Below are 27,584 nucleotides of genomic sequence, written 5' to 3'. Positions count from 1 at the left end.
TTTTTATACCCAAACATCAATCGTCAGCTCGAAGTATAAAGGTAAGCAAAGAAACAAGTTCAATGAGAAGTCTTTCCTTGGCAACCTCATACAACTCCGACGAAAGTGTCTGCGAAAACAATTCAAACCTCTTCCACTTGTATGTGTCGTCGAATTTCGACGAATGCACACACCAAAATTTGGTTGGTCTGCTTTACAGCAAAAACAACACACGTCGTGCCAGTGTCTTCAATTTGAAGCATTGTGGCGTTTTTTATTGGGATAGCGTTTGCAATTTTGTTTTTTTCAAAATAGTCTGGCCTAATCCCATTGTTGTTGTTTTAATATTTTAAAACAACTATTTTATTAGTGGAAAAGATTTGAAAAATAACTTCGGTGAAGAATATCCACAAACAAGAAACAAGGGAACTGATGAGATCCAGTGGCGTGGATCGAAACTATAGTATTCCCTGCCTTACCCCTTAAAATAAAATATTAAAACAACAACAATGGGATTAAGCCAGACTATTTTGAAAAAAAAAAACAATAAATTAAATTTTTAATAAATTAAATTTTCATTTTTTATAAATTACTTAAGATTGGTCAAAATGTCGTATTTATCGCAAACGTAACATGTTCCAGTGGAGGTCAGGTGTATCGGGAGGATCGATGGTACATTAAGCAAACTTGATTCGTGCTTCAAATTCTGAACAATGCAACATGGATCTTCAAAGCAGTATGTCTGGCTGTTGTTGTTTGACTGCTGAGTTCATATCGCACGTTATTCAAAATCTTTTCTTTATTGTTCAAAAGTCAGTAACTTGTAAACGCATAGGCGATGTAAGCATACAACGGTCCTGACCGGCTTTAATATGGCAAAGCCCAATACTTATTTTGAAAACACCAGTTTTGTTGCGAGTATCCGGACTCGGCGATAAACAGTAGTTCCCATATCACCGAGCTAATATGAATCGGGGATCCACTTATTGATATGTGAGAAGTCTCCCTTGCCCCTCCTGGGATGTTTGTGGAACATTATTATTTTTATTATTACGCAGAAAAATATATGTTAGAAATATGTTTGGATCCAAACAAATTTATGTTTGGATGCAAACAAATATATGTTTGCATCGAAATATATTATTTGTTTGCACCCAAACATATTATTTGTTTGCTGCATTTTTTTTCTCCGTTTATTTATTAAATTTTATAATCATTTGATTTCAGATGCCGATTTCCCGTTGATGATTTCAATTTTGAGGAGAATGTGTTCAACGATTGTTTCTATATTTTATAATTAATAGTTTTTATTTGTTTTTCTTTCTAAAAGGGTGACACTATTTCTTTTATTTGCAATTTTGTATGTATATATCCGTCTGTTGTTGCTTTTGTGTTTGGTATTTCTATACATTTCAATAAAAAAACAACACCACAATTATAAATGTGTGTATGTCGGAATAAGACAATGGGTATCCCGTGAGCGTACATTTACTCTCGGTCACCACCAGTGCAGACAAGTTGTGAGCGAGAGCAAATTTTCGCTCACGGGAGACCCATTGCCTTACTCTGGTGTATGTGTATGTGTTTTTGTGGATTGGGTTTGTATATATATTTCATCTAAACAAATCTTTGTTTGCACCAAAAAATATATGTTTGGGACTGTTTGCAAACAAATATATGTTTGCTGCAAAATATGTTTTGGTCATATGTTAGAGAGGACTTTTTACTTCCGTGAATTATTACATTAGTTATTTATCATCATCAGTCATTTAACATCTAGTCTCCAGTTTCATTCCGGTAGATTAACGTTTTGCTACAATTCAACATCAGTCTTATTTGCTCTCACGACCCTCCGAATACGAGAACGAGACAACAACAAAATATTTTACCAGCGCTTAGAAAAATCATATAAACTATAAAATTGTTGTAGTTGATTTTAATGTCAAATTGAAAAGGAGAACAGTCCAATAGTCAGGAAATTCAGTATACACAATGAGCCTGATATAATTCGCAGCAGCAAAAATAATGGTAGAGAGCAGTATCAGTTTTAAGCGTGTCGACATTCATAGGGGCACGCGCTTGGCCCGTCATCCAAATGGATGAAGTTATGATAGATGGAAGACATTTATAGAGCATGAAAAACTACTATAACATAAGGTGTCAGTTTTTCTCGATCGCGAAAAAATTCCGCACCAAATGCATTGAAGTTCAGTAATAATATCTTATTAATAGTTTTCATCTAATTTAAAATCAATATCAAACCATTCTGGACCAATTTGTTGTGAAATCGCGACTTTTCAGATAACACTGAAATTGAAATTTTTTGATTTTGTTCATAAACTCGCGAATTTTATGTTTTTATTTATTGTAACTATCGGACAAGAGAATATGTGGTAATTTGCAATGATTTCGCAAAAGATACAGACTGTTTTTAATGACTTTGCGTGTGAGAATCGTATTTGTTTTTTATAAGTAAATTTTAAATTTTTAAATAGAAAAAATATCAAAGGGGCTTTACTAATCGCAGTCTGTGCGGAAACTTTTTTCAACGAATCGACTTAAAAACGCGTTTTCTTTATCAGCACAATTTTCCCTACAGTATATTGATAAGGAGTGAAAATTGGATCAGAATCTCATTCTTAAAGGAGAAATTTCTTTAAACTTTTTTCTTTGGAAACGTTGTTTAATTTAAAGGCAAGATTATTAGGTACTTAATGAAAATATGGAGTAAATAAAATTTGCAAAGAATTTAATTATTCTATGTTTTAACAATATATTATTTTTTAACAAAAATACGTATGTACATATATGCATTTGATGTTATAATTAACTTCCTTTTGATATTGATAAACAATTCACAGTTTCTTCTTTTAATAGATTCTAGTCATATAACTTTCAATGCAGAGATTAGCTGTAACAGGTGTTATTAAGCATTGCAAAAACAAAGGTAATATATTCGAAAAGTTTCACAATATGCTGCATTTCAAATCCAATTTTCAAAGCACGTTCCAATAACCAATGCTGTCTGTCGAAATCCTCTTAAATCCTGACATTTGTCGACAATTTAAATATTAACTGGAAAAAAATGTCACAGACATGTGTGAACGAACAATAATGAAATGAATAGCATTTATCCTAGCCAACCAACGTAATCGGAGAGACATGTCACCACCACCCATCCAGACACACATACACAACCACTGACATCATAAGCATGCGATGTAGAATAAAATCAAATAGAAATGAAATTTCACAATACAATAAACGAATAAAAGCAACTGCACTCGAATTATATAAATAAATATTTATTTATTGAGAAAAGCAACAAAGAACAATTTATTGGTCACATTCGAATATTTACAACACACACTGACCAAATCAGAATAATATTGAATTTTTTGTGGCCAACAAAAAGTAATATTAAGTTGACCAACATCATAGAAGAGGAGTAGAAAAACAAGGCAAAACAAAAATGCAAATCTGCAAAATAAAGGGAAAAAAACATTTCGAACGGAGGGACCACAACACAATTTATGTGGCCCAAAAGGTTATTGAAGGGTAACACAGGAATTCCTTAAACTAAGGAAGTACAAATACGAACTGAAAATGCTTGTATGAGTAGGAAGAATCGATAGATGCATGTCTGGGTGAAACGTCCAATCCTAGATTTGAGTTATGAACACGAAGTTTACTCACAAGGATGGAAGGGAAATTTAAAAACCAAACTACCATGCCAGCCAGCTGGTACAAACACACACATGAGGCATGGTAAGTTCGGATTCATACTATGAACATCCTATCCTTCGACCTACTATGGCAATTTTTTTCTTACGGCCCATTTTATTTGCAATGTGTGTACGACGAATGCTTGCACAAAGTTATGTGTTTAAGTGTCCAAAGGATCCTTTTTTTGCTCGAAGACTCTAATAGTGTTGCTGTTATTGTTATTGGACATAAGCAAGAAGAAAAGACGTGAATGGACAACATGGATGTTAGGTTAATATTGGGTGATTTGTGTTTGAATGGATTTTCAAATCAATTGATTCAGCAGCTTGACCGAATGAGCATTTTTCTTATCGTTGCTTTTGCCCTTTTTTGGTTTGGCCCACAGATTCATCGAAAGCAATTACCCCACCTCTTCCCTTTTGACGAATATTGAGAAAAATGCTCATACTATGTTATTTGTATGTGTGCGTGTCTGATGTTTTTTAAGAATTTCTCTTGTTGTTGACAATATTTATAACATAAACTCCAAAAAAGGAATAACAACTGGCAGTTAGTCTATTATAACCCAGTTAACATTGGGGGTCGAAATTATGAGTGAGACTCAATATTAAATGAAATGTTTTCGAACGAGGCAGCTTCACAGAAGACAAATCTTGCTGTATCTCAAAATGTTATTTACAATTGACTCTGTCTGCCTGAGTCTGCTGAACATATGTATATGGTAAAAACCAAAAATGTTTTACAATCGATAAATCCGAGTTTCACCATTCAGAATTCGCGAACTGTTAACATACTCTATATAGTATGACTAAAATTCTTTAAAACGAAGTGCTTTAGGAGTGATTCTATAATGTCGAACATTAAAATAAATTTTCATGGAAGCTGTGTTGGCATCAATGTAGAAAAATGGGTAAAAATGAATTGAAGCCAACAAGTTTTTATGTTCCCTTCCGATTTCTGGCTTAACCTTACATTTTATAGAAACAAAGAAAGACTCAAAGAATACTCCATTATTAGTGTATGGTTTTTCGATATATCCACTGCAAATTGATGCTGACATTTTGAAGACGGAAGTTAGGGGCTTTATGAATTTTTTTAAAATCCGGACGCGCAACAATATAACATTCCACACTTATAATAGGATTATAAAGCTCGCGATTTTTCGTCGATTAATGAATATCTCATGAGTGTGCCTTACAGTATCCTAGTAATTGGAGTCTAAAGGTCAACATTTGATCCGTGAGTTTTCTTAAAAAAACTATTTTTTTGGGTTTAAAATTTACAAGTGTCATTGCCTTTGAACCCCGCGTGATTTTCTTTAAAAATTTTTACATAAATGGAATCCTTTATACACGATTATAATATTTTCGAAAACGCGTGTCATAAATTACAGAGATACGCGAGTAACATGGGTCTTTTCCGCAAAATAGAACGTGGAGGCACATCCGCGATTCTTGAAGAATCTATTTGAAATAGGTGCATATTGACGTATTTTTGATGGGTGCTAATGAAACCGGATGCGCATCAAAATCGTATGCACATTGCGCGACTTTTTCCCACTTTGAGGTTTTTAGCATTGTGAGATATTACTGACGGCACTCAATGACCGCTTAATGAAACATCGAAATATGCATAGATGTTGAAACTAATTCGCGAATAACAGGCATTTTAATTTTCATATTTTTTGAATGATTGTAATTTCAATATTACTCTTAATTTCCTATCCTTATAAGTTATCACAGTTAGCAGTTAAGCTTTCACGATGGTAAACCATATTCCTTGATGAAGTTTTAGCAGTATAAATAAACCCAATCCCTGCCAAGAATTTTTTTTTTTCGATTTTTTTCGTGAAAATTCTCTCATTAAGTAATTTTGACCTCCTGAATCCGAAAATCACAATGAGAATGCTGTATTGTTATCCGTTTACCCGTTATTGTCCGGTACCATATGGAACCACCGCAGGGACTCCTTATAAAATGATTCAAATAAAATTTATATTTATTTTGTTTGCGTAAATCAAAGAGTTTTATTGATAAAATAAAAAATAATATAGTTTATGTACAAATGTTTGAGTTCAAAGATTTTTCAAATTAAACAAAGGGGAAAAAACTAATTTTACGTTTTTCAATCAATTTTGTTGGCTGAAAATGTGATATTTTTCGAAACATGCATAAATTCATAAGGCCACATCGCATTTTTGGCACTTTGTACGTGAGCGACGTATGCAATTAATTTTAGTTTTGACATCTTTTTGTTCAAATCGTTTTTATTTAAATAAGAAATGACCTTCCTTGCTGCAATCCCTAAAGCTTGCGTCTGAAAAGTTCAAGTTTGGCACATTTGACGGAATATTTATTTATTTCTTTATTTCGATGAAACTTCGTCGATTCCCTCTCCCATTATCGATTGGACTATAAATACGGCCTTTAGAACATTTTTGTGAAAATGCATATTTGACCCCATACAAATTACTATGGAAACAAAGATCGCGCTGGTGGCTCGGGTTAGCAATACTCGATCGCCATAAAATTTCATATATAAGGTTTTCGGATCAAATAAAAAAATGTTGTATTTTGTTGGGCCGTCCTACTGTACATGAACGTCAACGATTTCTTAATCCTCACAATCCTAGTCACCTAAAGCGTATAAAAAGTCTTGTATATCATATAGTGTTATACTTAAAATAAACCGTAATAAATAAAAATGAAATAAAATCTTTATAAATGTCCAAAAAATATATAAACAATCCTTTTTATACACTTAAGACCCGAAAATAGGAATATTATTATTTTGACAGTTTTATAGTGCGTTCCATATGGAACCACTTTTTTGAACAAATTTTTTTTAAGAACTAAAACTATTTTTTTTAAATTTATATATTTCACATATTGTAGACTTTTTTGTTTTCTTTCTTATGTATTAATGTTTTGTTTGAAAAATATATAGAAAATGTTTTATTTCCACTTGCCACTTGCGAGACCTCATTTTTTTCACTTTTTTGTTCAGTTCTTTTTTATACACTTTTAACTTGCTTCTAGAACTGCACCTGTAACTCGAATGCCTAAAACGTAAGATAGAAAAAGTTAGCTGCATGTGTTTACTGTTAGGAAAAATTTCAACAATATCAAAATATTGTGTTTGTAGTGTTTTTTTTTCGCTGAATCGCAAAACACTAAAAGCGGTTCCATATGGAACCACGACAGTGATTGGGTTAATTATTGTATGGGATTTTAGCGAAATAGTATGAGATCTCTCAAATATTTTTTGTTATTTTTTTCTAATCGAAAAAATATATTTGGAATAATCATTTTGGTTTCATATTTTTTACGCGTTGGAGATTATGATGTATCTACGGATGGATATCAAATGCTTTTACTGATATATGCATATATTTTCTCAATACAACAAATAATAAATTTTAAAATATTTTTTCTTATAAGAGAATAAAAACCGTTATAACTTTTGCGCGAATCGGCCAATATTGTGAACGCGAACAGATTTGAAACCAAAATTTTTTCCTTAAACTCTATACAAACAAGTAAGAAAGTATCAGTCAGCTGAGCCGACAGAGATAAACCCTCAGCCACATAACCGAAGAAAAAAAATTAACAGAATACTTCTGTAGGTTTTTTAGCTTTTGGGAAAATTTTTCAGGATGGAAAAGGCCGCAAAAAACTACATGTTGCAACAAAATTCAGAATGATCCAAGGCGAGTGCATTTCCAAACTTTGGGTAGAGTGTACCCATAGGAGTGATCCGATGTAGTACATATTCGGACCTTAATACAAATCTGTAGGAAATATAAATCGATTTCTCTCTTAAAGGGTTATTTTACATAGCCATTTTAGGTGGTGCCGGTAGGATTCTCTAGACCTTTTTGGGTCATTATCTCAGGAAGTATGGACTTTCCCACAAAAAAAAAAAAAAAAATACAACGTCGTAACAGGGGCCGCAAGTGCAACCTGCTGCGTCACAAATTAATAAGATAAGAGAGCAGTTGTTAAACTATACTTTTTCCAAATTTTGTGTGGGAGGTACTCAAATGAGTGGACCGATATAGTCCATATTAGAACTCGATCTATGCCTGAAAGTAATATTACCAATAGCAAAGTTTGGCTCAATTCGGTTATTCCCTCCTAGAGTTATCATGCCCACAATCTTGGCGAAAAATGTTGAACCTTTGTGGGGGAGTTACCGGAAGGAGTGGACCGATATGGTCTATCTTCGAATTTAAACTAAGTTTGGACAAAATATTGAAAGACCCAAAATTATGGTGGACTCCAACTGCGACACATGGTATTATATGGGTTGTTTGCATCTTTCGTGCTGATTTCTGAGGATATATGAACTTGCTCCTGAAAAAAATTATATCGTCGTAATGAGGGTAGTGAATACAAGTGGCTGCAACAAAAATCAAAGCGATTCGAGAGCAGGCCTTAAACTGCACTTAAGCTAAATTTTGTGTGGGAGGTACCCGAAAGAGTGAACCAATAGGGTTCATATTGGAACCTCATCTATGTCTGGTAGAAATGTCACGATGTGCAAAGTATGGACTAATTCATTTACTCCCTTCAAGAGTTATCGTGCGGAAAATTTTTCGGAACATTTTTTAAGTTTTGTGGGGGAGGTACCTGAAGGTGTGGACCGATATGGCCCATCCTCTAACTTAAATCAAATCTGGACAAAATGTTTCGATACCCAAAATTTGAACCGAATCGGTTGATCCGTTCGAGAGTTATCGTGCGCACCAGCCAGCCAGACAGACAGACGGACAGACGGACGGACATCGCTAGATCGACTCAAAATTGTCTGAAACGGATATCGTACAAACATACTTGGGGTCTAAAAGCATGAGCATGTTTTTGACATTTTATTGGCTGATGTGTTTATTGTGATATTTCTGTTAGACTAGTTGCAATTTCTTCCCTTTTTCTGTTAAACAAAAATTGTATGGGAAACAATTTTAGACAGGTTGATCTTTTTCTATTTTTTACCATTAAAAATACGGAAACACATTGTCCGCTGTCAAAGCATGGACATAAGACTGATGTTAAAGATTTTAGACATGAATTCGGTTGTGGTCGGCTGATCACATAGCCGGAATCGTAATCCTCAGTCGAAAAATTCATTCCGGTTTATGAAAGGCTAGCAACAATTTGCATTGTATGGTATTTATATTTTATTAACCAGAATGAATTTGTCAATTAGAGGCTTTCGACTCTGACTTACCACGTGGCCATAACCAAATTCAAGGCTAGTGTCGGTAAGCTCAAATTTAGGTGGTCACCATTCGGCGTTGTTGGAAAAATTTTCTCATTCCACCACTTCTCTGTAAATCATGCGGATATCCCAAACAGCAATATTGTTTGGTAGCTGTCTATTTATTATTTTATTACCCACAAACATTACCGTTTTAGGGTACATACGAAATGTGCTTTAACCCAGAATTTGTGCGTTCTAATAAATTCTATATATAGAATTATTATCTTAATAAATTATTAACTAAACCTTCATTAACTTCCACGATGACTATATCGGTCACTACCTTCCGGAACCAACATCCTTCCAGGAAAGTTACTGGACGAAGTACTTAGAGTCACGATTACTACGGTATGTTTTTTGGATTTAAAATTTTCCTATAAATACTTTTGTCAAGGCATGGCTTTTATTTATTTGAATAATATTTGATATTGTTTGTCAGCCAAGACTGTCTAAATTTGCATTTAAATTAATATTAAACGACAAGCGTTTTATTTAGATTCCATCATGAGGAAGAATATACTTATTGAGGCTAAGCGGCAAAATATTTTCTAGTTTTAAGTGCATTTTTAAATAAAACACTGAAACTTAATTTTTTCAATTATTTTTTATTCAGAAAATTTTAACTTGTTTCCAAAATAAAAAAAATACTCCTTGGGGTTTCATAAAATGCATATAACTCTTAAAAAGTGGTAAATTGACGGAACGGGACGGGTACAAAATTCGTATGGACAGAAAGAGGGCACTCTCGGGCATCATTGCGTAAAAACGGAACGCTGTTCCTTACAACTTTTAGTCCACTAAAGTTGGAATTTCACTAAAATTTAGTACCTGAGGAAAAATAAAGTAGATCATATCGTGTAAACGCTACGGTTCTTAAAGACAACAATCCTTCCTACCTAACAAACAGCAATGAACACAATATCAGTTGTAGTTCCCGAGAAATAGCTATTTCTTTCTCCAGACATTTGTAAAAATGTCGTATTTTCCAAAATTACGAAAAATGGTCCTAAAGACGAACGCCACGTCCACACCTTCCAATATGTTGACCTAATACCTCAAAGAGAGAGAACATATACTAGATTATGTCGCTAAAGTTCTATAGAAATTGTACATAAGTGTAGTCATATCTTGATAATTTTTTTCTACATTATTTTAAGAACTGTCCTCGGCAACAATTTATGTTCAATTGAACTTATTTCCCACGTTTTGATAATCATTACGATCCCACGATCGCAGTCCTTCAACAATTGTGATGCACATATGGTCTCCTCTGCATTGAGTTAATAACATGCAAATAAAGACTTATACACTAACGATCTGTGATAGTTGAATGGCACAGAACCACCCGTTAGTTAGTGAAAACTTCTATACCACGAAATCGTTTGCTGGACACAACGCGTATGTGAAAAAAATTGCTTCGCTTGTCCATAACACTTTTGTACGATTATTATGGCTGCTTAGAATGCCAGGAGGAGTACAACTGCATGTCTGATGAGTGTGAGTGACGGTGTCGGTGCCATATTTGTGCTAGTCGTCAATATGCCAAAACAAAAATGGGGTAGATGAAAAGTATACACGTCTCGACATGGGAAAAGTCTTATTGTTGTGTGGCGGAATAGTTTGTTGAATAATGGGTGGTAAATACTTGTACGTGTTCATATTATACAATTTCACATTTTGCTGCCCTCACACAATCGGACAAACAAACAAACAAATGGTCAAACGCCCATCTATCCATCCATCCAAACATACATTCTGATATGAATGTTCGTTCGTATGTGTGGAGGACATATGCCAGTTTGACAATTTCCCTGGGCCATCATATACATGGCGAGCGAGTGAGTGGTAGGAGGGAGGGAGGGTGACTTAACTAAGCTAAAGAGGCTCGCTGTTTAGCTTAGTTTAGTCAGTGTCCAGTTTGGTTTCGCTTCATTTTTATTTCGTTGCTTTTCAGGGACAGCTGTTGCTGATGTGTGTCATTGAATGAAATTTGTTTTATGATGAGTGTTCCTTATTTTTTTGTTTTTTGGTTTTCCATCAGTTTGGTTCGATAGGTTTTTAGCCATTCGTATGTTTTATTTTTTTGTTTTGTAGTGTTTCGCTTGGGTCATTTAATAGTCCATGTTGTTGGGTGTATGGTTGGACTTGTTGGGATTGCTAATATTTTGTGATTTCTACATGTTGTTGTTGTTTGCTATTGGTTGGCATAGCTTTTGGTCGTGTTGCTTCGGACTTTATTTGTGCTTTAAATAGCTAATAAAGCTTATAAGTGGCGATCATTCAACAGCTGTCAACCGAAGCAAATAAATACTCATATTCGTATGAAATACAATATTTGTATTCGTTGTATGTTTCAGTGCATGTCCTTTATTGAGGGTATTTCATGTTTTTCATTTTTTTGCTTTTCGCCCAGTTGTTGTTTACATATGGTCGGTCATAATCTCCATTTATTAGTGACATTCTCCCCGTTCGTTACACTTTTACTAATCATAACAAATTTTAATAAAAGTTGTCGTCGTTGTTGGGGTAATGCTGCTGTTTTTCTGACTGTTTTCGATTATGACACATGTTGGATTGGTTAAGCCAGCCAGTCAGTCCAAAACAAGGACTTTGTACATTTTGCTTACACTGCAAATGACTTTGGCCTACATTGAATGCAATCGGCTGGCCGGCCCATTATCATGTGAATGGGGTTAAATGAAACAAAATCGATAATACCTTTTTTTTGTTGCTGTTGTCCAATGATGTGTCGAATTATTGATTTATTCGTATATTTTTGTTGTTTCTCCTTAGGCCAAAATATATCAAATCTCTCCAATAACCAATGAAGGAGGAGAAGTTAAGCACACATGTCCATGTATAATAAATATTAATTTATTTACATTTGCTAACAATTTTGGCTTTGGGGGGTTTTTATGGCAAATTGTAGTATCAATGTTTTTGGAACGTGTAAGACATTCGTAATTTATTATACTATCCAAATTTAAGGATTTTATTGACGTTTGTTAAACTTTTTATAACAAACGAAATTATTTCGTAGTGAAAGGATATCAATATTTTTGATCCTGATGGGCTCTGAAGTAATTAGCGGATTTTAAGACTAGTGGACGTCTGTTGATCAGGAAAATTTATGTATATTTGTAACTACTTATTGCCAACCTAACATTTTTGGAATCCTTCTGGAATATCAAAGTTTCTATTAACGCTCTTCTAAACTGAGTTGTTGACCGAGTTGTTGTTATCCGTTGATCGCGTTCATTCATAAAATCGATAAAAACTTGGGGTTAGGCCTTATAATACATATTGCTATGAAAAAAACAAGTAAGCCAAGGCTATTTTCGGACTGGGCCGACCATGTGATACCCTACACCTTTACCCCTGGGAATTAGCCTTCCCAAATCAAAATTTCTTTATAGAATAAATAAATAAATTTATTGTAAGAAATTACTTTGTGGATTCTGGTACCGTATCACACCAAGCTTAAATAATAATATAATAATTGTTTCACAAACATCCCAGAAGGGAAAAGGAAGACTTCTCTTGTATCAATAAGTGAGTGTACCCCGATTCATGTTCGCTCAATGATATGGGACACACAACTCCGAGTCCGAAAAGCGTGTCCTAAAACAACACTAGTAGAGAAGTTTCACATGGCTGAAATACTCAGAAAATGTAGCCAATATTACTGAAGGGTATTTTGACACGGTTGAAGATTTGATGTTGCTGGCTGGGGAATCGTTTTGAAAAAGGTGGCAAAGCGACCCAATAGTTAATACGCTGGGGCACCATGTAATTTGCAATAACGCAAAAACTGGGAATGGGAAAATGTGGTTCTCTACACAAAACCCATTATATATAAGGCAGTAGGCCCGTTATCTAGCAGACACGTTATTGCAATTTGCATCAGGGGGAAGGTCAGGAAATAAAATACATACCAAAAATATATATTTTTATTTTTCATACAAAAGTAATGGTCCATTTCACCCGCTAAATAATGTCAGATTATCATCAAAAATTGTAGGAATATCCTTCTACCTAAACTCAAAAAATAAAAATTTCGTGATTATTGAGCCATAATAGCGACCTCTAGCGAGCCATAATAGCGACCTCTAGCGTGTTTATGATTACATTACAAACAAAAAACTATATATTAGGCTGTAACTCTTGTTATCTTATCATGTACACCAACACAATTGACATCAATAGAAAGGTCAAGCGTTCCTCTTCCAAGTATAGCTTATTTTCCCGGAATGTCTCTTCCAGGAATAAATATATCACTAAAAATTATTTGATCGCCATCTCAAAATGCAAGCTTCATCTTTGACATATACTCTTACCTTATTTAAAATTTCGAGGCGATCAGACTATAATTGCGACCTGAAATCGGACAAAAATTATGTTTTTGGTCCATTTCACCCGCTAAATATTTCACGATCATCACAAATAAAAATAGGGATCTATTCTGGTCTGAAACAGACCTCCGTACACAATTTCGTGACGATCGGTTCATAATTGCGGCCTGGAGTTTGATTACAATTTACAATTGACAGACGGACGGATGGGGGGACGGACGGACAAACATCTCAAAATCGCTTTATCTCGTCGAGATATGAAGATTGGTATACCATATTGGGGGTCTCCGACGAATATTTCGCGGTGTTACATGCATTTTTACCAAAACAAAGTTATAATACCCTTTCCAGATAGTGGTGTAGGGTATAAAAATAAAATAAATAATAAATAGAAAAGTATTAGTCGGCTTTGCCGAATTGAAACTTTCATCTAAGGACAGATCGAATACCGGCTAAAAAACCAAAATTCTTTCCCCAAAAATTATGTATTATGGAGGGTTTCAGAATTTTCGACCCTTTTTGGGCATTAGATGTTGCCGACAATTAATGCTCAAAAGTGTTGCGGAGGAGGTATATGAAGCAATCGATCGACATAGTCCATTTTGGAAGTGAATGTTACAACTTAGAGCTGTAAACAGGACCGTAACGAGTAGCTTCTGTAAAAATTCTAAAGGATCACATCGAGCACTGAAACAAAAATGTAGAACTATTGTAGGAAATGTGTCCTAAGTAGGAAACCGATATGACCATTTTCGAATTTGGACAGAATATTAGGAGATCCAAAGTTTGGACCAAATCGATTGCTCCCTTCAACATATATAGCGTGTATCATTTTAGTGACATTTTTAATGTTTGGGGGGACCAATATCGCCCATCTTCGAACTGAAACTAAATTTGGACAAAATAATGCGAATGCCAAATTTTGGATTAAATCAGTTAATCAGTTCGGGAATATAGTGCGCTACAGCCATTACCCATTGTGCCACAGGGTTTTTTTACAACTTTCGGGTTATTTTCTCAGGAAGTATGGACTTGTCCCTCCAAATACAAGTTGCTTCAGCAAAAATCAAAGCTATTTGAGAGCTGTTCTTAAACTGAATATATCCGAAATTTTATGTGGGAGGTACCGAAAGAGTCCATGTTAGAACCTCATCTAAGTTTATACCCTCAGCATTTATGGTAACGAGGTTATATACACTTTCATACGGGCAAAATGTGCCTCATCGAAATAATGGTTTTAGACCCCAAGTATGTTTGGACGAAATCCGTTTCAGACAATTTGGATTTGATTTAGCCATGTCCGTCCGGCTGTCTGCCTGTCTGGCTGGCTGGAGCGCACGGTAACTCTCGAACGGATTTGCCGATTCGGTCCAAAATGTGGCATTCGTAATATTTTGTACAAACTTAGTTTAAGTTCGAAGATAAGTCATATCGGCCCTCTCCTTCAGGTACCTCCTCCACAAAAATTCAAAAATGTTCAGAAAAAATGTGGCCACGATAACTTTTGAAGGGAGTGACCGATTTGGTTCATACTTTATACATCGTAATAAATTTACCAGATATACATCAGGTTTGAATATGGACTATATTTGTCCACTCCCACACAAAATTTCGGATAAGTTCACTTTAAGACCTGCTCTCGAATCACTTTGATTTTTGATGAAGCTACTTGAATTTGCTGCCTCAATTATGACCGTAAAAGTTTTTTTCAGAGGCAAGTCCATACTTCTTTGGAAAACAGCCCGAAAGGTGTAAAAAAACACTATGACATCGTATGTAGTGGCTGGAGAACACGATAACTCCCGAACCGATCAAATTATTACTATGCTTTTCGTGGACAAGTCCATGCTTCTTCGCATACTGAAATAACTAGTGGGCGCGATATCTATCGAAAAGATATGACTTCCTAAATAAGATCCACTTCCATAATGGACTATGTCGGTCCATTACTTCAAGTACCTCCTCCGCAACACTTTTTAACTTTAATCCTAATCATCACTTTTGTCGGCACGTTTAAATGTCCAAAAAATTCTGAAAAGACCCCATACATAGGCTGAGGGTATATCTCTGTCGGCAAAGCGGACTGATACTTTTTTTACTTGTTTGTAGAAATTTCACGATGTGCAAAGTATGGGTCAAATCGGTCCATACTTTGGTACAACCTCGTATCATATAATACAACCTGTATCACTTTTTGGTTAGTTTTTACCTAAGATTAGATAAAAATCTTAATTATAAGGTGATTCGATAAAAATGGCTCACGCACAAAGTAATTTAAAAGTTTTTTCTATATGAGTTTTTTTTGACAAAATTTTTGAACTCACTATAAGCAGATATATAATTAAAAATTAGCTTTGGAGCTACACGGCATACCTAAAATGGCAAAGTGTTTTGTTTCTCAGTAAATTTATCATCATATAATTGTTTATCATATATAATTTTATTTCATATATCATATGAATTAGAAGTGGTTAGTGCTGGACCTTTTTCAATATTTAAATGGAATAAGAGTTATTACAGTCAATAATATTCAACAGGAAATCCACTATCGACCGGTTTGTTCTTCACTTATGTCAACTTTCAAAAAAATACTGTATAGAACCTGATCGACACTTTACATAATTTATCGACTGTTTTCGTTAGATTTTTTTGCTCGGAAGGGCAATGGAGTCAAATAGTAAATAATAACCTGGCTAGACGTATATCTTCATATAGTATAATTTATTTAAGGTAAATTGAATAAGTGTTAATATTCTTATATGACAAATTATCATGTTTACCTCTTGACTTTAGCAGAGAAGCCTTATGGTGTCAATTACAAACATCTTTTTGAACTAAAAAATATTTACTATGTAAATAGTCTATATAATTAAACCACAAACTCTTGATTTCAAAACAACTATTTACGAAGAAACAACACATGTATAATAAAGTGTCACTGAAAAAAAACTTGAATTTCTCAATTTTTCTTCCATTCACAGTTAATTACTATTTAATGGATGAATATCGTTTTTCCACACCACAAATACTCACCATCAAAGATTTATACAAACTAGTATGGAGACGGGCACAACTACACCTACACACACGCACACTTTCTAAGCAAACAAAACGGAAAAATTGTAATCAGATGTCAAGCTTTTCATAAATTAATTACATTCACAGTACGCCAGCATGGAACTCCATATCTTATGCTCCACACTGGCCCATGCCACACCACAACGCGCACCAGGACAGCAATAAAAAACTATAACACAACATAAATATGAATACGATTTACCAAGCAGCCAACCAGAAAATAAACCAAACCCAGAATAAACGCCAAAAATTTTTTCTCCCATTTTTTTCTGTTGAGGCCACAACAAAATCGATTTGAAAAAAAAAACTAAACTGGAAAAAGTTTTTTGCGTGTAAGCCATAAATTATTGTCGCATTTATGTTTGTGTGCATAAATCCGGCCCAGTAACCCCTCGTCAAACTTAAAAAAAAACAACACCAAACCAAAACCCCCAGACTAACTAAACTACAACAACAACTGTAAATATAAATACGGGCACCTCCCACTCGCCACGGCCATCACCACCTCCTGTTTCACATCTTCCGATGTTTGTGTTTGCCAACATAAACGGAAGCATGAAACAAAAATCGAAAAATGGAAAAAGCAAAAACAAATTCGGCCTTAAATGTGCTCACATGTATAGATTTTGAATAAATCCTATCGTTGCGAAAGGCGGAAGGACAATTGAAACGGCCAACCGCCCGACAGCCAGGCCGACAATGTGACTGTTGGAAGCAAAAATCGTCCAACATTTGGTGTCTTATTGCCGATGCTGTTTGGCCTTCAATCGTTTTGGAATTTGTTATGACAGAAATTATAGCTGTCACTGGGGGCGCCACCAGTCACCGCCAAACATACACAGATACATACAAATGAACAATTTCTAATCGTTTTACGAGGGTGGCACATTTGTGTTCTACACTAATTATGGAATACAATTTATAGCAAGTCTTGTAAAGACATGCTCCTGTAAGATTGTTAGAAACAATTTTACCAAAAATAAGATTTCGGGAACGGGAGCTTATTTACGTTACCCAGAGCTAGTAAAGCGCGATTGATCTTGAAATATACTAATAAAGCACAAAATAACAAAATCCGATTTTTATACCCACAGCATTTATGATAACGAGGGTATATATATACTCTTTGATACGACCAAAATTGTGCCTCATCGAACTAACGGTTTTAGACCCCAAGTATGTTTGGACCAAATTCGTTTCAGACAATTTAGAGTTGATTTAGCCATGTCCGTCCGTCTGTCTGGCTGGTGCTCCCGATAACTCACGAACAGATCAACCGATTCGAAACAAATTTTGCATTTCGTTATAGTTTGCCCCACCCCCGTCAGGGGTAACAATCTTGACGCGATGCGGGGGCTTAGGTCACAATTTTCTGTGCTCGACATGTCATTCTGAATGACGACCTAATATTCATTCTATATGGCATCCTGTACATTCTGAATGAAGACCTAGTATTCATTCTACATGACATCTTGAACACAGAAAAGTGTGACTGACCAAAGGTTATCCACCTTTGTCAGGCGAACTGATAATCCACAGCTCACCTTTAGGTGAGTGACATATATATACACTTTTAAGATCAAGGTGATGGAGTTGTGCCGAGGATCTGAATGGCCGACAAGTGTCTAAAGAAGTCTGGTCGCTAGCAACTCCCCCTCGACGCCAGGGCACGGGTCGGGGGTACTTATAATTAGCCTAGTCTGCGCAAGCCGTCACTGCGTACGATGGTCCATCCCCTTACGGCACACTCGTGGGAACAATCTATGGAAAAAAATACTAAAAAAACAAACAAAAACCAAAACTACCCCTCGGATGCAGTGTGGCAATTCTTCCGAGGATGAACTTTTAGCCTCCAGCCAGGAGCTGGCAGCTAGCCAACCAAGTGTAGTCAGCACTGCAAACAGCTCTGACTCACTTCAGCAACATAAAACAAAACACAAACTCTGACCGTCACTGAAGATGGTCAGTCTAACAAAAAGAAAAAAAGCTCGTCCGACGTTCGTAAGGCCCTGTACCAGAAGGCAAAGTATATTCTCAGCAAAATTGCTAAGAATGCTGCAGAAGGTACAGTCCATGAACGGGATGAAGAAGACAAAATTACCTACACCAAAATCGTAGAGGAATACGAAAAAGCTAAAGCCTCTAAAAATGATCAACCAACATCCTCCAAGCGTGAACGCTCTCGCACAGAGGACAACAAGCCCGCAAAGAGGAAAAAGTTAAAGCATAACACCACTGCCTCTTCAACAATAAAACGCCCATTCAACGAAGTCGTTAAGGATAACCTGATGGTTGCCGTGGCCAACGACAAGAATGACAAGCTGTCCCCTATCACCACAGCGGAATGGGGCATGGTAGAAACAAAGTTGTCAGAACAAGTTATGGAACATGTTTTCGCAAACGACGATTCTCCTGTGCCCCATTTCGACTCTAGCGAGGTACACCGTGGTTATAGGGTAATCAAATGCATGGACGAGTTCTCAAAAGGATTCTTGGAGAAATGTATCGCAAAGATCAGCGATGCCTGGGAAGACATCAGCCTGCGGCTGATACCAGCCCAAGATATCCCTATGAGACCTCGAGCCAGAGTTTGGTTGCCCAAGATAGACTGCGACGGCCCCAAATTACTGCAAGGTCTGGCGAAAATGAACAAAGACGTTCCAATGGATGAATGGTCTGTAATCGCCATAGAACCACCCAATAATAATAGCATGAGCTTGGTTCTCTCGATAACAGAGGCCGGAGTAGAGGCACTGGAGAGACTAGGCAACAAACTGTTCTTTGGCGTAAGGGAGGCCAATGTTAAGATATTACGCCCACTTGGCCCGAACGGAGAAGACGATGGTGTTGACGTCGACGATGCCGAAAAGCTGCTCGATAATATGCAGCTAGAGGGGCCATCCACATCATCCCCTCATTAAACTATGCTTAAGGTCGTTCAGATCAATCTGAAGCACTCTAGGGTAGCTTCAGATAACCTGAGGATCCTTCTGGTGGAGAAGGATCTAGACATAGGCATTATACAAGAACCATACGTCTTCGAGAATGAAGTAAAGGGACTTGATAGCAGAGAATACAATACATTATACATGAAGGATAAAGGTAAGCCAAGATCATGTCTAATTGTTAAAAAAAAACATAAATGCATTTCTGTGTCCTCAGTATAGTACAGCGGACTTCACCGTGGCAAGAGTGGAACTGAAAAATGGTAATCAGTTCTTTATCGCATCCTCTTATATGGCCCACTCAAGGGAAGCACCACCAAGCGAGGTCTGGGACACCTTGGGGGCCATACACCCACACAACACCATTATCATTGGCTGCGACGCAAATGCAAGACATACCCTGTGGGGTAGCTCTGAAATCAACGACAGAGGTGAGTCAGTTTTAGATTTCATTAATACTAACAATCTCACTATATGCAATAGAGGTACTAACCCAACCTTTGTATTTCCAAGCTCGGATAACTTTAGGGGATGGCAAGATGTCATTGATCTAACCTTAGTATCCGATAAACGACATATTGAAATTGCTAATTGGATGGTATCCGATAAGAATTCTTTCTCAGATCACAATTGGATACTATTTAATATATCTGAAAAAGAAACGCCAACAAATTGCTTTCGCAACCCCAAAAGAACAAACTGGGAGAAATTTAATAGGGTTTTAAAAGATAAACTCCCCAGCTCTCCTCAAAAAGGCGACACTACAACATGTATTGACAAAGCTGTATCTATTCTGGAGAAATCACTAGACACAGCCTTTAAAGTATCCTATCCAATGACACGATCGAAAAAACACTATCCACCATGGTGGACATCCGAACTCTCTAAACTGCGTAAAGAGTCACGGAAAGCTTTCAATGCCAGCTACCAAAGCGGATCCTGGCAGTCATACAAGGATAAGCTAAAGGAATACAAAAAACCCATAGCCAAAGCAAAAAAGCAATCATGGGTTGATTTTTGCGGATCGTTAGAAAATACCAAAGATACAGCCAGACTAAGCAAAGTTATGGCAAAAGGTCATTCGAATCCTACCTATATAAAGAGAAACAACGGCACCTGGTCCGAAAACTCAGCCGAATCTCTTGAAATCCTTCTTACCACGCACTTCCCCGGCTGCTCGGACAGTACCGAAGAAATGCGACCCATTACAGCTGTAGATAAAAACAACAGTGAAGTTGATAAGATAATAAGTCCGAGTAAAGTCACGTGGGCTATAAACAGCTTCTCCCCCTACAAATCTCCAGGACCAGATGGAATCATACCAAAAATGCTACAATGTGCAGAGGAAATAATAAATCCTTGGCTAGTATACATCTATAGTAGATGTATCTCCCTTAACTACGTTGCAACGAGTTGGAGACAGGTAAAGGTTGTCTTCATACCCAAAGCAGGAAAACGTAGTCACGAAAATGCTAAAGACTTCAGACCAATAAGCCTTTCATCATTTCTACTTAAGACGCTCGAAAGACTCATCGACGTGTATATTCGAGAAAAGATGGAAAACTCAAACATCATATCTTCTAGCCAACATGCCTATATTAAAGGGCGCTCGACGGATACAGCCCTACACGAAGTCGTTAGGACTATAGAGAAGTCCTTAGAGCACAAACAATTTACTCTAGCTGCTTTCCTGGACATAGAAGGTGCCTTTAACAACGTCAGTACATCAGCTATAAAACAAGCACTAGATAACTTCGGCGTGGAATCACTCATCAGTAGTTGGATTACCACCATGCTGCAAAGCAGAGTTATTAATGCCACACTGGGAAACAGTACACTGTCAAAGCACGTGAACAGAGGAACTCCACAGGGAGGAGTTATCTCGCCATTACTTTGGCTACTTGTCATCAACGAAATTCTCAATAAACTTGACCACATGGGGATTAAGGTGGTTGCCTATGCGGACGATGTGGTAATACTCGTCTCTGGTTTGTTTCCGACCGTAATAAGTGACATTATGAGCGGAGCCCTGAGATCGCTAGATACTTGGGCCACAAGATGTGGTCTGGGAGTGAATCCAGGGAAAACTGAGATGGTGCTATTCACTACAAAGACCAAATATGCAATACCTAATCTCCCAAGACTGCGAGGTCAAGAAATACCCCTATCAGATCATGCCAAGTACCTAGGAATCATCCTAGATTCTAAGCTGTCATGGAAACGTAACGTGGAACACCGTGCTCACAAAGCAACTGTTGCATATTACGCATGTCGCAAATTGTTTGGAAGCCGATGGGGCCTCAAACCTAAAATGGTGTTATGGATGTACACCAGCATAATCAGACCAATTCTCACTTATGGAGCACTAGTGTGGTGGCCAGCAGTGGACAAGAAAATAACACAGAAAAAACTATACAGCATACAAAGATCTGCATGCATCGGGGCAACAGGGGCGATGCGAACGTGTCCGGCCGAAGCCCTCAATATAATGATGCACATTTTGCCAATTGATTTACACATCAAAGCAACAGCAACATGTAATGCAGTAAGACTCCGAGCTCTAGGTATGTGGAGAGACAGAACTTACGGACATGCGTGCATGCTTCAACAACTTCCGAAAGAAATAACAACCACTGCTGATTACTGCGTACCTACATTGGATTTTGATCAGCCTTTTGCAATCAAACTTCCAAGCAGAAGAGAATGGAGTAATGGATCACCATTGATAGCATATGACACTAAGGTATACACGGACGGCTCCAAGATGAAATGTGGAGTCGGATCCGGTGTGTTCTCGGACGAAGCAAACATACACACATCTACAAAGCTACCTGAGTACTGTAGTGTCTTTCAAGCGGAGATACTGGCAATAAAGGAGGCCTGTACTGAACTTTTACAGCATCACACAGCAAACTCAATAGGAATCTTCGTCGACAGTCAAGCGGCGCTCCTTGCACTAAAATCCAACGCTGTCACATCAAAGCTAGTGAAAGATTGTAAAGAAGAACTTGCCAAACTAGGGCGTCTGTCAAGAGTAGTTCTCACCTGGATCCCGGGCCACAAGGGACTTGTTGGGAATGAAAAAGCAGACGAGTTAGCTAGAGCAGGATCCGCCTCTAACGAACTCCCAAAGGCATCAGTCGCAATTCCAATGGGAGTAGTTAAAGGGGATATCTTCAAACACTATCTATCACTGACTGAAAGTAGATGGGACAAAACGGCAACATGCAAGATATCAAAATTAACGTGGCCTCAATACAACGCCAAACGAACTAAGTTCCTAATCAATCAAACGCGACGGAACCTTGCAAGACTTATTGCAGTGTTAACCGGTCACTGGGCAATTGGTAACCATGCAAAACGTTTAAATCTACCGCACAATGACCACTGCCGTAGCTGCGGGAATGAAGAAGAGGAGGAAACTGTTGAGCACCTCCTCTGTTCCTTCCCTGCACAAATGCAACGACGATTCAAAGCTCTAAGACAACCGTTCCTTCGTGATATCACAGAGATAACAGAAGTAGGTCTGGGAGACCTTCTGCGATTCCTCAACTCATCAGGCTGGATTTAACTGTCAACATGCAACAACGAAATAGCAATCTCTGAACGAGTGGTGTGGTTTTTCAAAACGGTATCTCTAACATACTAATTGAGGCTATAAAGTATGGCCACCACGTAAACCAACCAACCTATAGTTTGCCCCAACATAGTTTAAGTTCGAAGATGTGCCATATCAGTCAACTCTTTCGGGTACCTCCCCCACAAAAGTTCAAAAATTTTCTGTAAAATTGTGTTAACGATACATTTCGAAGGGAGCAATCCATTTGGTCCAAATATTGCATATCGTATTATACCGGCCAGGTATAGATCGGGTTCGAATACGGACTATATAGGTCCACTCTTTCCTTTCTCCCATTCAAAATTTGGAATAAGTGCAGTTTAAGAGCTCCTCTCGGATCGTGTTGAAATTTTTTAGCAACTTGTTCCTGCGTCTCCTATGCGACGGTACAAGGCCAAACTTCCTGAGATAATGGCCAAAAAGATCTAAGAAACCTTGGTGGCACCAATTAAAATAATAAACCCGCAAGATAACTGTCGCAGGGAGTTTTTGATTGGTCCAAACTTTGTTTACCGTGTTTTTTTTTTCATCCAGCCATTTATCAGCTTGGAAAGAGTGGACCGATATAGTCCATATATCGGTCCACTCCTTAGGGTGCCTCCCCCACCAAATTCGGAAAAAAGTGAAGCTTAGTAGCTCATCTCGTATCATTTTGAAAATTATTTAGCAAGTTATCCTAGCTGCCTCCATCACGACGGTACATTTTTTTCGGGGACAAGACCTAAAATATTCAAAAAACCCTGCCGGCACCAACTAAAATGGCAAATCTCAAAGATAAGTCTCGCAGGGAGTTTCTGATTGGTACAAACTTTGCGCATCGTATTATTTAATCCCGTCATATATCTGGTTGGAATATGGGCTATATCGGTCCCGTCCTTCAGGTACCTCACACACAAAACTCGGAAAAGTGAAGATCGTTTAGAAAATGTTCAACTGGTTGTTCCTTGTCCCCATTACTGTACCTACAGATTCCACGTATTTTAAAGCAAACTCGTGATTCAAAATCAATATATTTTATCTCTGTCTTACTTGTTGGTTACTATATTCGTCAAACACTGGTTAAACGGCTTTCAAAAATATGAAGGAATTAAAATAATTGTAATCATGTGTTTGTGATTGATCGTACGATGTGTGGTTAATCAGCATCTTGGTATATCGAGATGTATGAACCAGGTAATGTTAGTTTTGTCGACTAATACCGCAGTGCGATTTTTACTGGGAAGGCTATTTTTAAACCAGTTGTGCGTTTAAATCACATAAATTGTCACGGGAAGCTCGGGGTAACATGCTCATAAGGGCGCTTAAAAAATAAAAAGGGTGCTGATGTGATCTTGAACAACTACTAGTCTACTTGCTACCTGCCTATAAATTGAGGCCGTAGATCGTATACATTAAGGGCAGTTAATTCTGGGTCTTGGTTTTCCCACTTCCTAGTAATCATCAAGAATGAAATATTTTGCAGGTATTTTTAATGAATCCTATTCATTAGATATTTTATTTTGGAATGTATAATATAAATGTATGTAACCCATTAAAAATATCTTATATGCATTAGGGGTATTTGCTTCCTTCGCCGAATATATAATCCTCGTCTATGTATTATGAGCCCCTCCTCTTGATCGCAAAAATTCTATGGCTGTAATTGGGGAGTTTGATATGTATATGGCGTGCGTAATGTTTTCGGTTTATATTCGTTTTGTTGAAAATATGTGAATGTGTATGTGGTTGGTTGGCGGTTAACGTTACCGCTGTCATCGACGCCTTTTGTGGCTCCGTTGCCTGTTACATCGCTATAGTCTCTGTTGCTTTAAACACTGTTGTGGTGGTGGCAGTGGCGGCATGGTATTTTCTATGTGTGACACTTTTGGGAAATTTATGGCCTAAAGCCTTAGGCGGGTTCAATTCCTATCAACAGAAATCCTCACACCCTTCCGTTAATACAATTGAAACAATAAACATAAATAGAAGCAACAACAAGAAAATTTAGCAATATCCCAACACAACAGCCCCCTTTCTGCGGAAAAATATTCATTGTTATCAGCAGTCAATGTCATATAAAACATGTATGTAAATACAAAACACAAATACGCTTACAAGTTAAAACAATGACATTAGGCGAATTACAAATGTACTTGTTTTTGTTTTTACAATATTGCCGATTGTTGTAATTTTGGGTATTCTTCATAATGATTTTCTGAAAAGAATTTTTTGTAAAATTTCTAAATTGAGGCAATTTAAATTGAATCTAAAGAACGGATCACAGATATAGCTTTTTAGATATATTTGTAATAAGAATTAATTACATCTTTACCTAGGTTTCAACCCAAGCCCCTTATTTTGAACAGAATAGTTTTGTTTAATTTTCTAAATCATCTGGTCTGGGGTACTGTAACTCGCTAACAATTGTAATATACCATAACCTTTGACATACTTAGGTAAACTGAAGTACTTTAGCTCGATTCACCGATAGATTTAAAAAAACACAATTTAAGCGGAAGCTGTGGTCGTATTAATGTAAAAAATAGGAAAAAATCGTCATAATTAAAACCGTCATATCTTTTGCGAGCAACGATCAAAGTTGGTTACGAAAACAGATTTGGAATGACGATTTTTTTCTTAATCATTTATGCAGTATCAATTTTTTTTTTTGATTTTTTTAAAATGGAAAAGACGACTTCTGAATTTTTTTCCTGATATATCTATTATTTCTTTTTCGACCAATGATGTCAATGACATCGATATAGGCGAGTACCGTACGAATGTTTTTTAAATGACATCTTGCAAAACCGTATGAGTCATGGCTTCGAATACCTTTAAACGTATGGAACGCTTGAAGGCAGTCTTATAGTCGACAAAAATAGTATAAGTCAGGAATATTGTCAATTATTTCATATTCCATTTCAGAAAAAAAGGATAATTTTTTTTCGCGCTACATCAACGATTTTTGATATGTAGGTAAAGAAAAAGATTCCCAGTACGAATCTGGTCGCGAGCCAATTTTTGGTTGTTGCGGCCAAAAGTTATGGCGCTTTTATTTCGCTTTTTAAGAAAGAAAATATTATAAAAACGCTAATTATTTTAATGAGCACAATTGTTACAAAAAAGTTCTCTCGAAGTGACTTCAGCGAGTAGATTGCATAATACCTGCAAAATGTTACACAGAATTCGCGGAATGTACATAAAATTGATAAATTATTGAATATAAGTCTACTTTTTTCAAAATTAAGGCCCATTTAGTGGTCATATAATTACATAAAAAATTGTTGTGGATCCAAACTTCACGGCGAATCAAATGAGACTGCAATCACACAGATTGGTGTTATAGTTTGGATGTTACAGCCAAAATAAACACATATGTTGGTCAAAAAATAATTTTTTGTTTGAAAAAATATTTTTTTCACATGCACTATGTAGTAGAAAATGTTGTAAAAATTTATAGGAATACTTCCTTCATTTTACTTAAATCTCCCAATAAAATAGACGGATTTTGCTTAATTGACATTCATATTAAAGCTTTCCCATTAGTTAAGCTAATTGGGTTGATGAGGATATATGTCAAAGCTTCTGAAATGGAAATAGAGGTCAAATAACCCATTTTTATTTATATGCATTTTAAAATACGTCTAAATCGCGTAATTATCAAAATCATTTTGTCCGCATGTGATTTTCATGTACAGCAAGACCATATCTGATAATTTGTATATATTTTTCGAAATTTAATTTGGAGTCTAAGATGTAGCATCAGCTGCATCTTAGCATTAAAATGCCTATAAAATATCGCTAATTTGCGCAAAGTGCATACAATTTTTGTCCGCATCCGATTTCAGTGTCCACCATGAAAATCTACATCGATATATATCTATTTCAAGGCGATCAATAAAGAACCGTGGATGTAGCATCACACACTATTTTTTGGGATAAAATGAATGTAGCTCCAATATCAGTGAAGTGTTCAAATCTCTGTTTCCCCTAAAACGAAGATGCTGTATTAGTTCTTTCATTGCAGTGGAAACGAACTGCAGAAAACGCAATAAAATACGCGATATTTCCAAAAACAATTTTAGGTGATTTTTCTACTTTGGATTTTCTTGTAACTCGCGTTTTAGTGGATGGATTTTCACAGGGAATGATTTATTAGATCCGGAACGTAAAAAATTAAAATGTGCAATCAAGTACGAGGAAATCGAATAACAATTGTAAAAATTAGGCCCGAAAATTATGTTTTTTCAAAAAATGTTCACACAAAATTTCCGCATTTGGATGTAGATTTCTATGAAGCTGTGCAGACTACATTCACATTAGTCGTATCAAACAACTCAGAATCGCAAGTACTACAATCCTATATATGATTTTTTGAAAAACCTGTTTGCGGAATGAAATTAGAAGAAAATTTCAAAAAACACTGTAAATCTGGCTTCAAAATGTCAGCATCATTTAATGGTAGAAGCAGTTCAAATTTTGAAAAGTAATACATTAGTTAGATGATCCTTATTTAGTTTGCTTTTACTTTTACTTTGACAGGAAAATCGAGAGAAGTGTGGCTTACTCACAAATCGAGAGAAAACAAAAAAAGACATGGTGGCTTCAACCCATTTTTACCCATTTTTTAACATACATATAGCC

At 36.5% G+C, this 27,584-nt stretch overlaps 1 protein-coding gene across 1 annotated transcript; it reads left to right on the top strand.

The window, feature by feature from the left end:
* The first annotated feature begins 18,209 nt into the window (after nucleotides 1-18,209).
* LOC141401753 (uncharacterized) lies at nucleotides 18,210-19,585 on the top strand. Its single transcript, XM_073982161.1, has 3 exons — nucleotides 18,210-18,279; nucleotides 18,357-19,499; nucleotides 19,560-19,585. The coding sequence occupies exons 1-2, from the start codon at nucleotides 18,210-18,212 to the stop codon at nucleotides 19,316-19,318; spliced, it is 1,032 nt and encodes a 343-aa protein (XP_073838262.1). The 3' UTR covers nucleotides 19,319-19,499; nucleotides 19,560-19,585.
* Nucleotides 19,586-27,584: the final 7,999 nt, after the last annotated feature.

The sequence above is a fragment of the Musca autumnalis genome, unplaced genomic scaffold (genome assembly GCF_047663935.1).
Source record: "Musca autumnalis isolate F117 unplaced genomic scaffold, ASM4766393v1 scaffold_4, whole genome shotgun sequence".
NCBI lineage: Eukaryota > Metazoa > Arthropoda > Insecta > Diptera > Muscidae > Musca > Musca autumnalis.
The sequence above is the reverse complement of the archived record's forward strand: the minus strand, read 5'-3'. Positions and strand labels throughout refer to the sequence as shown.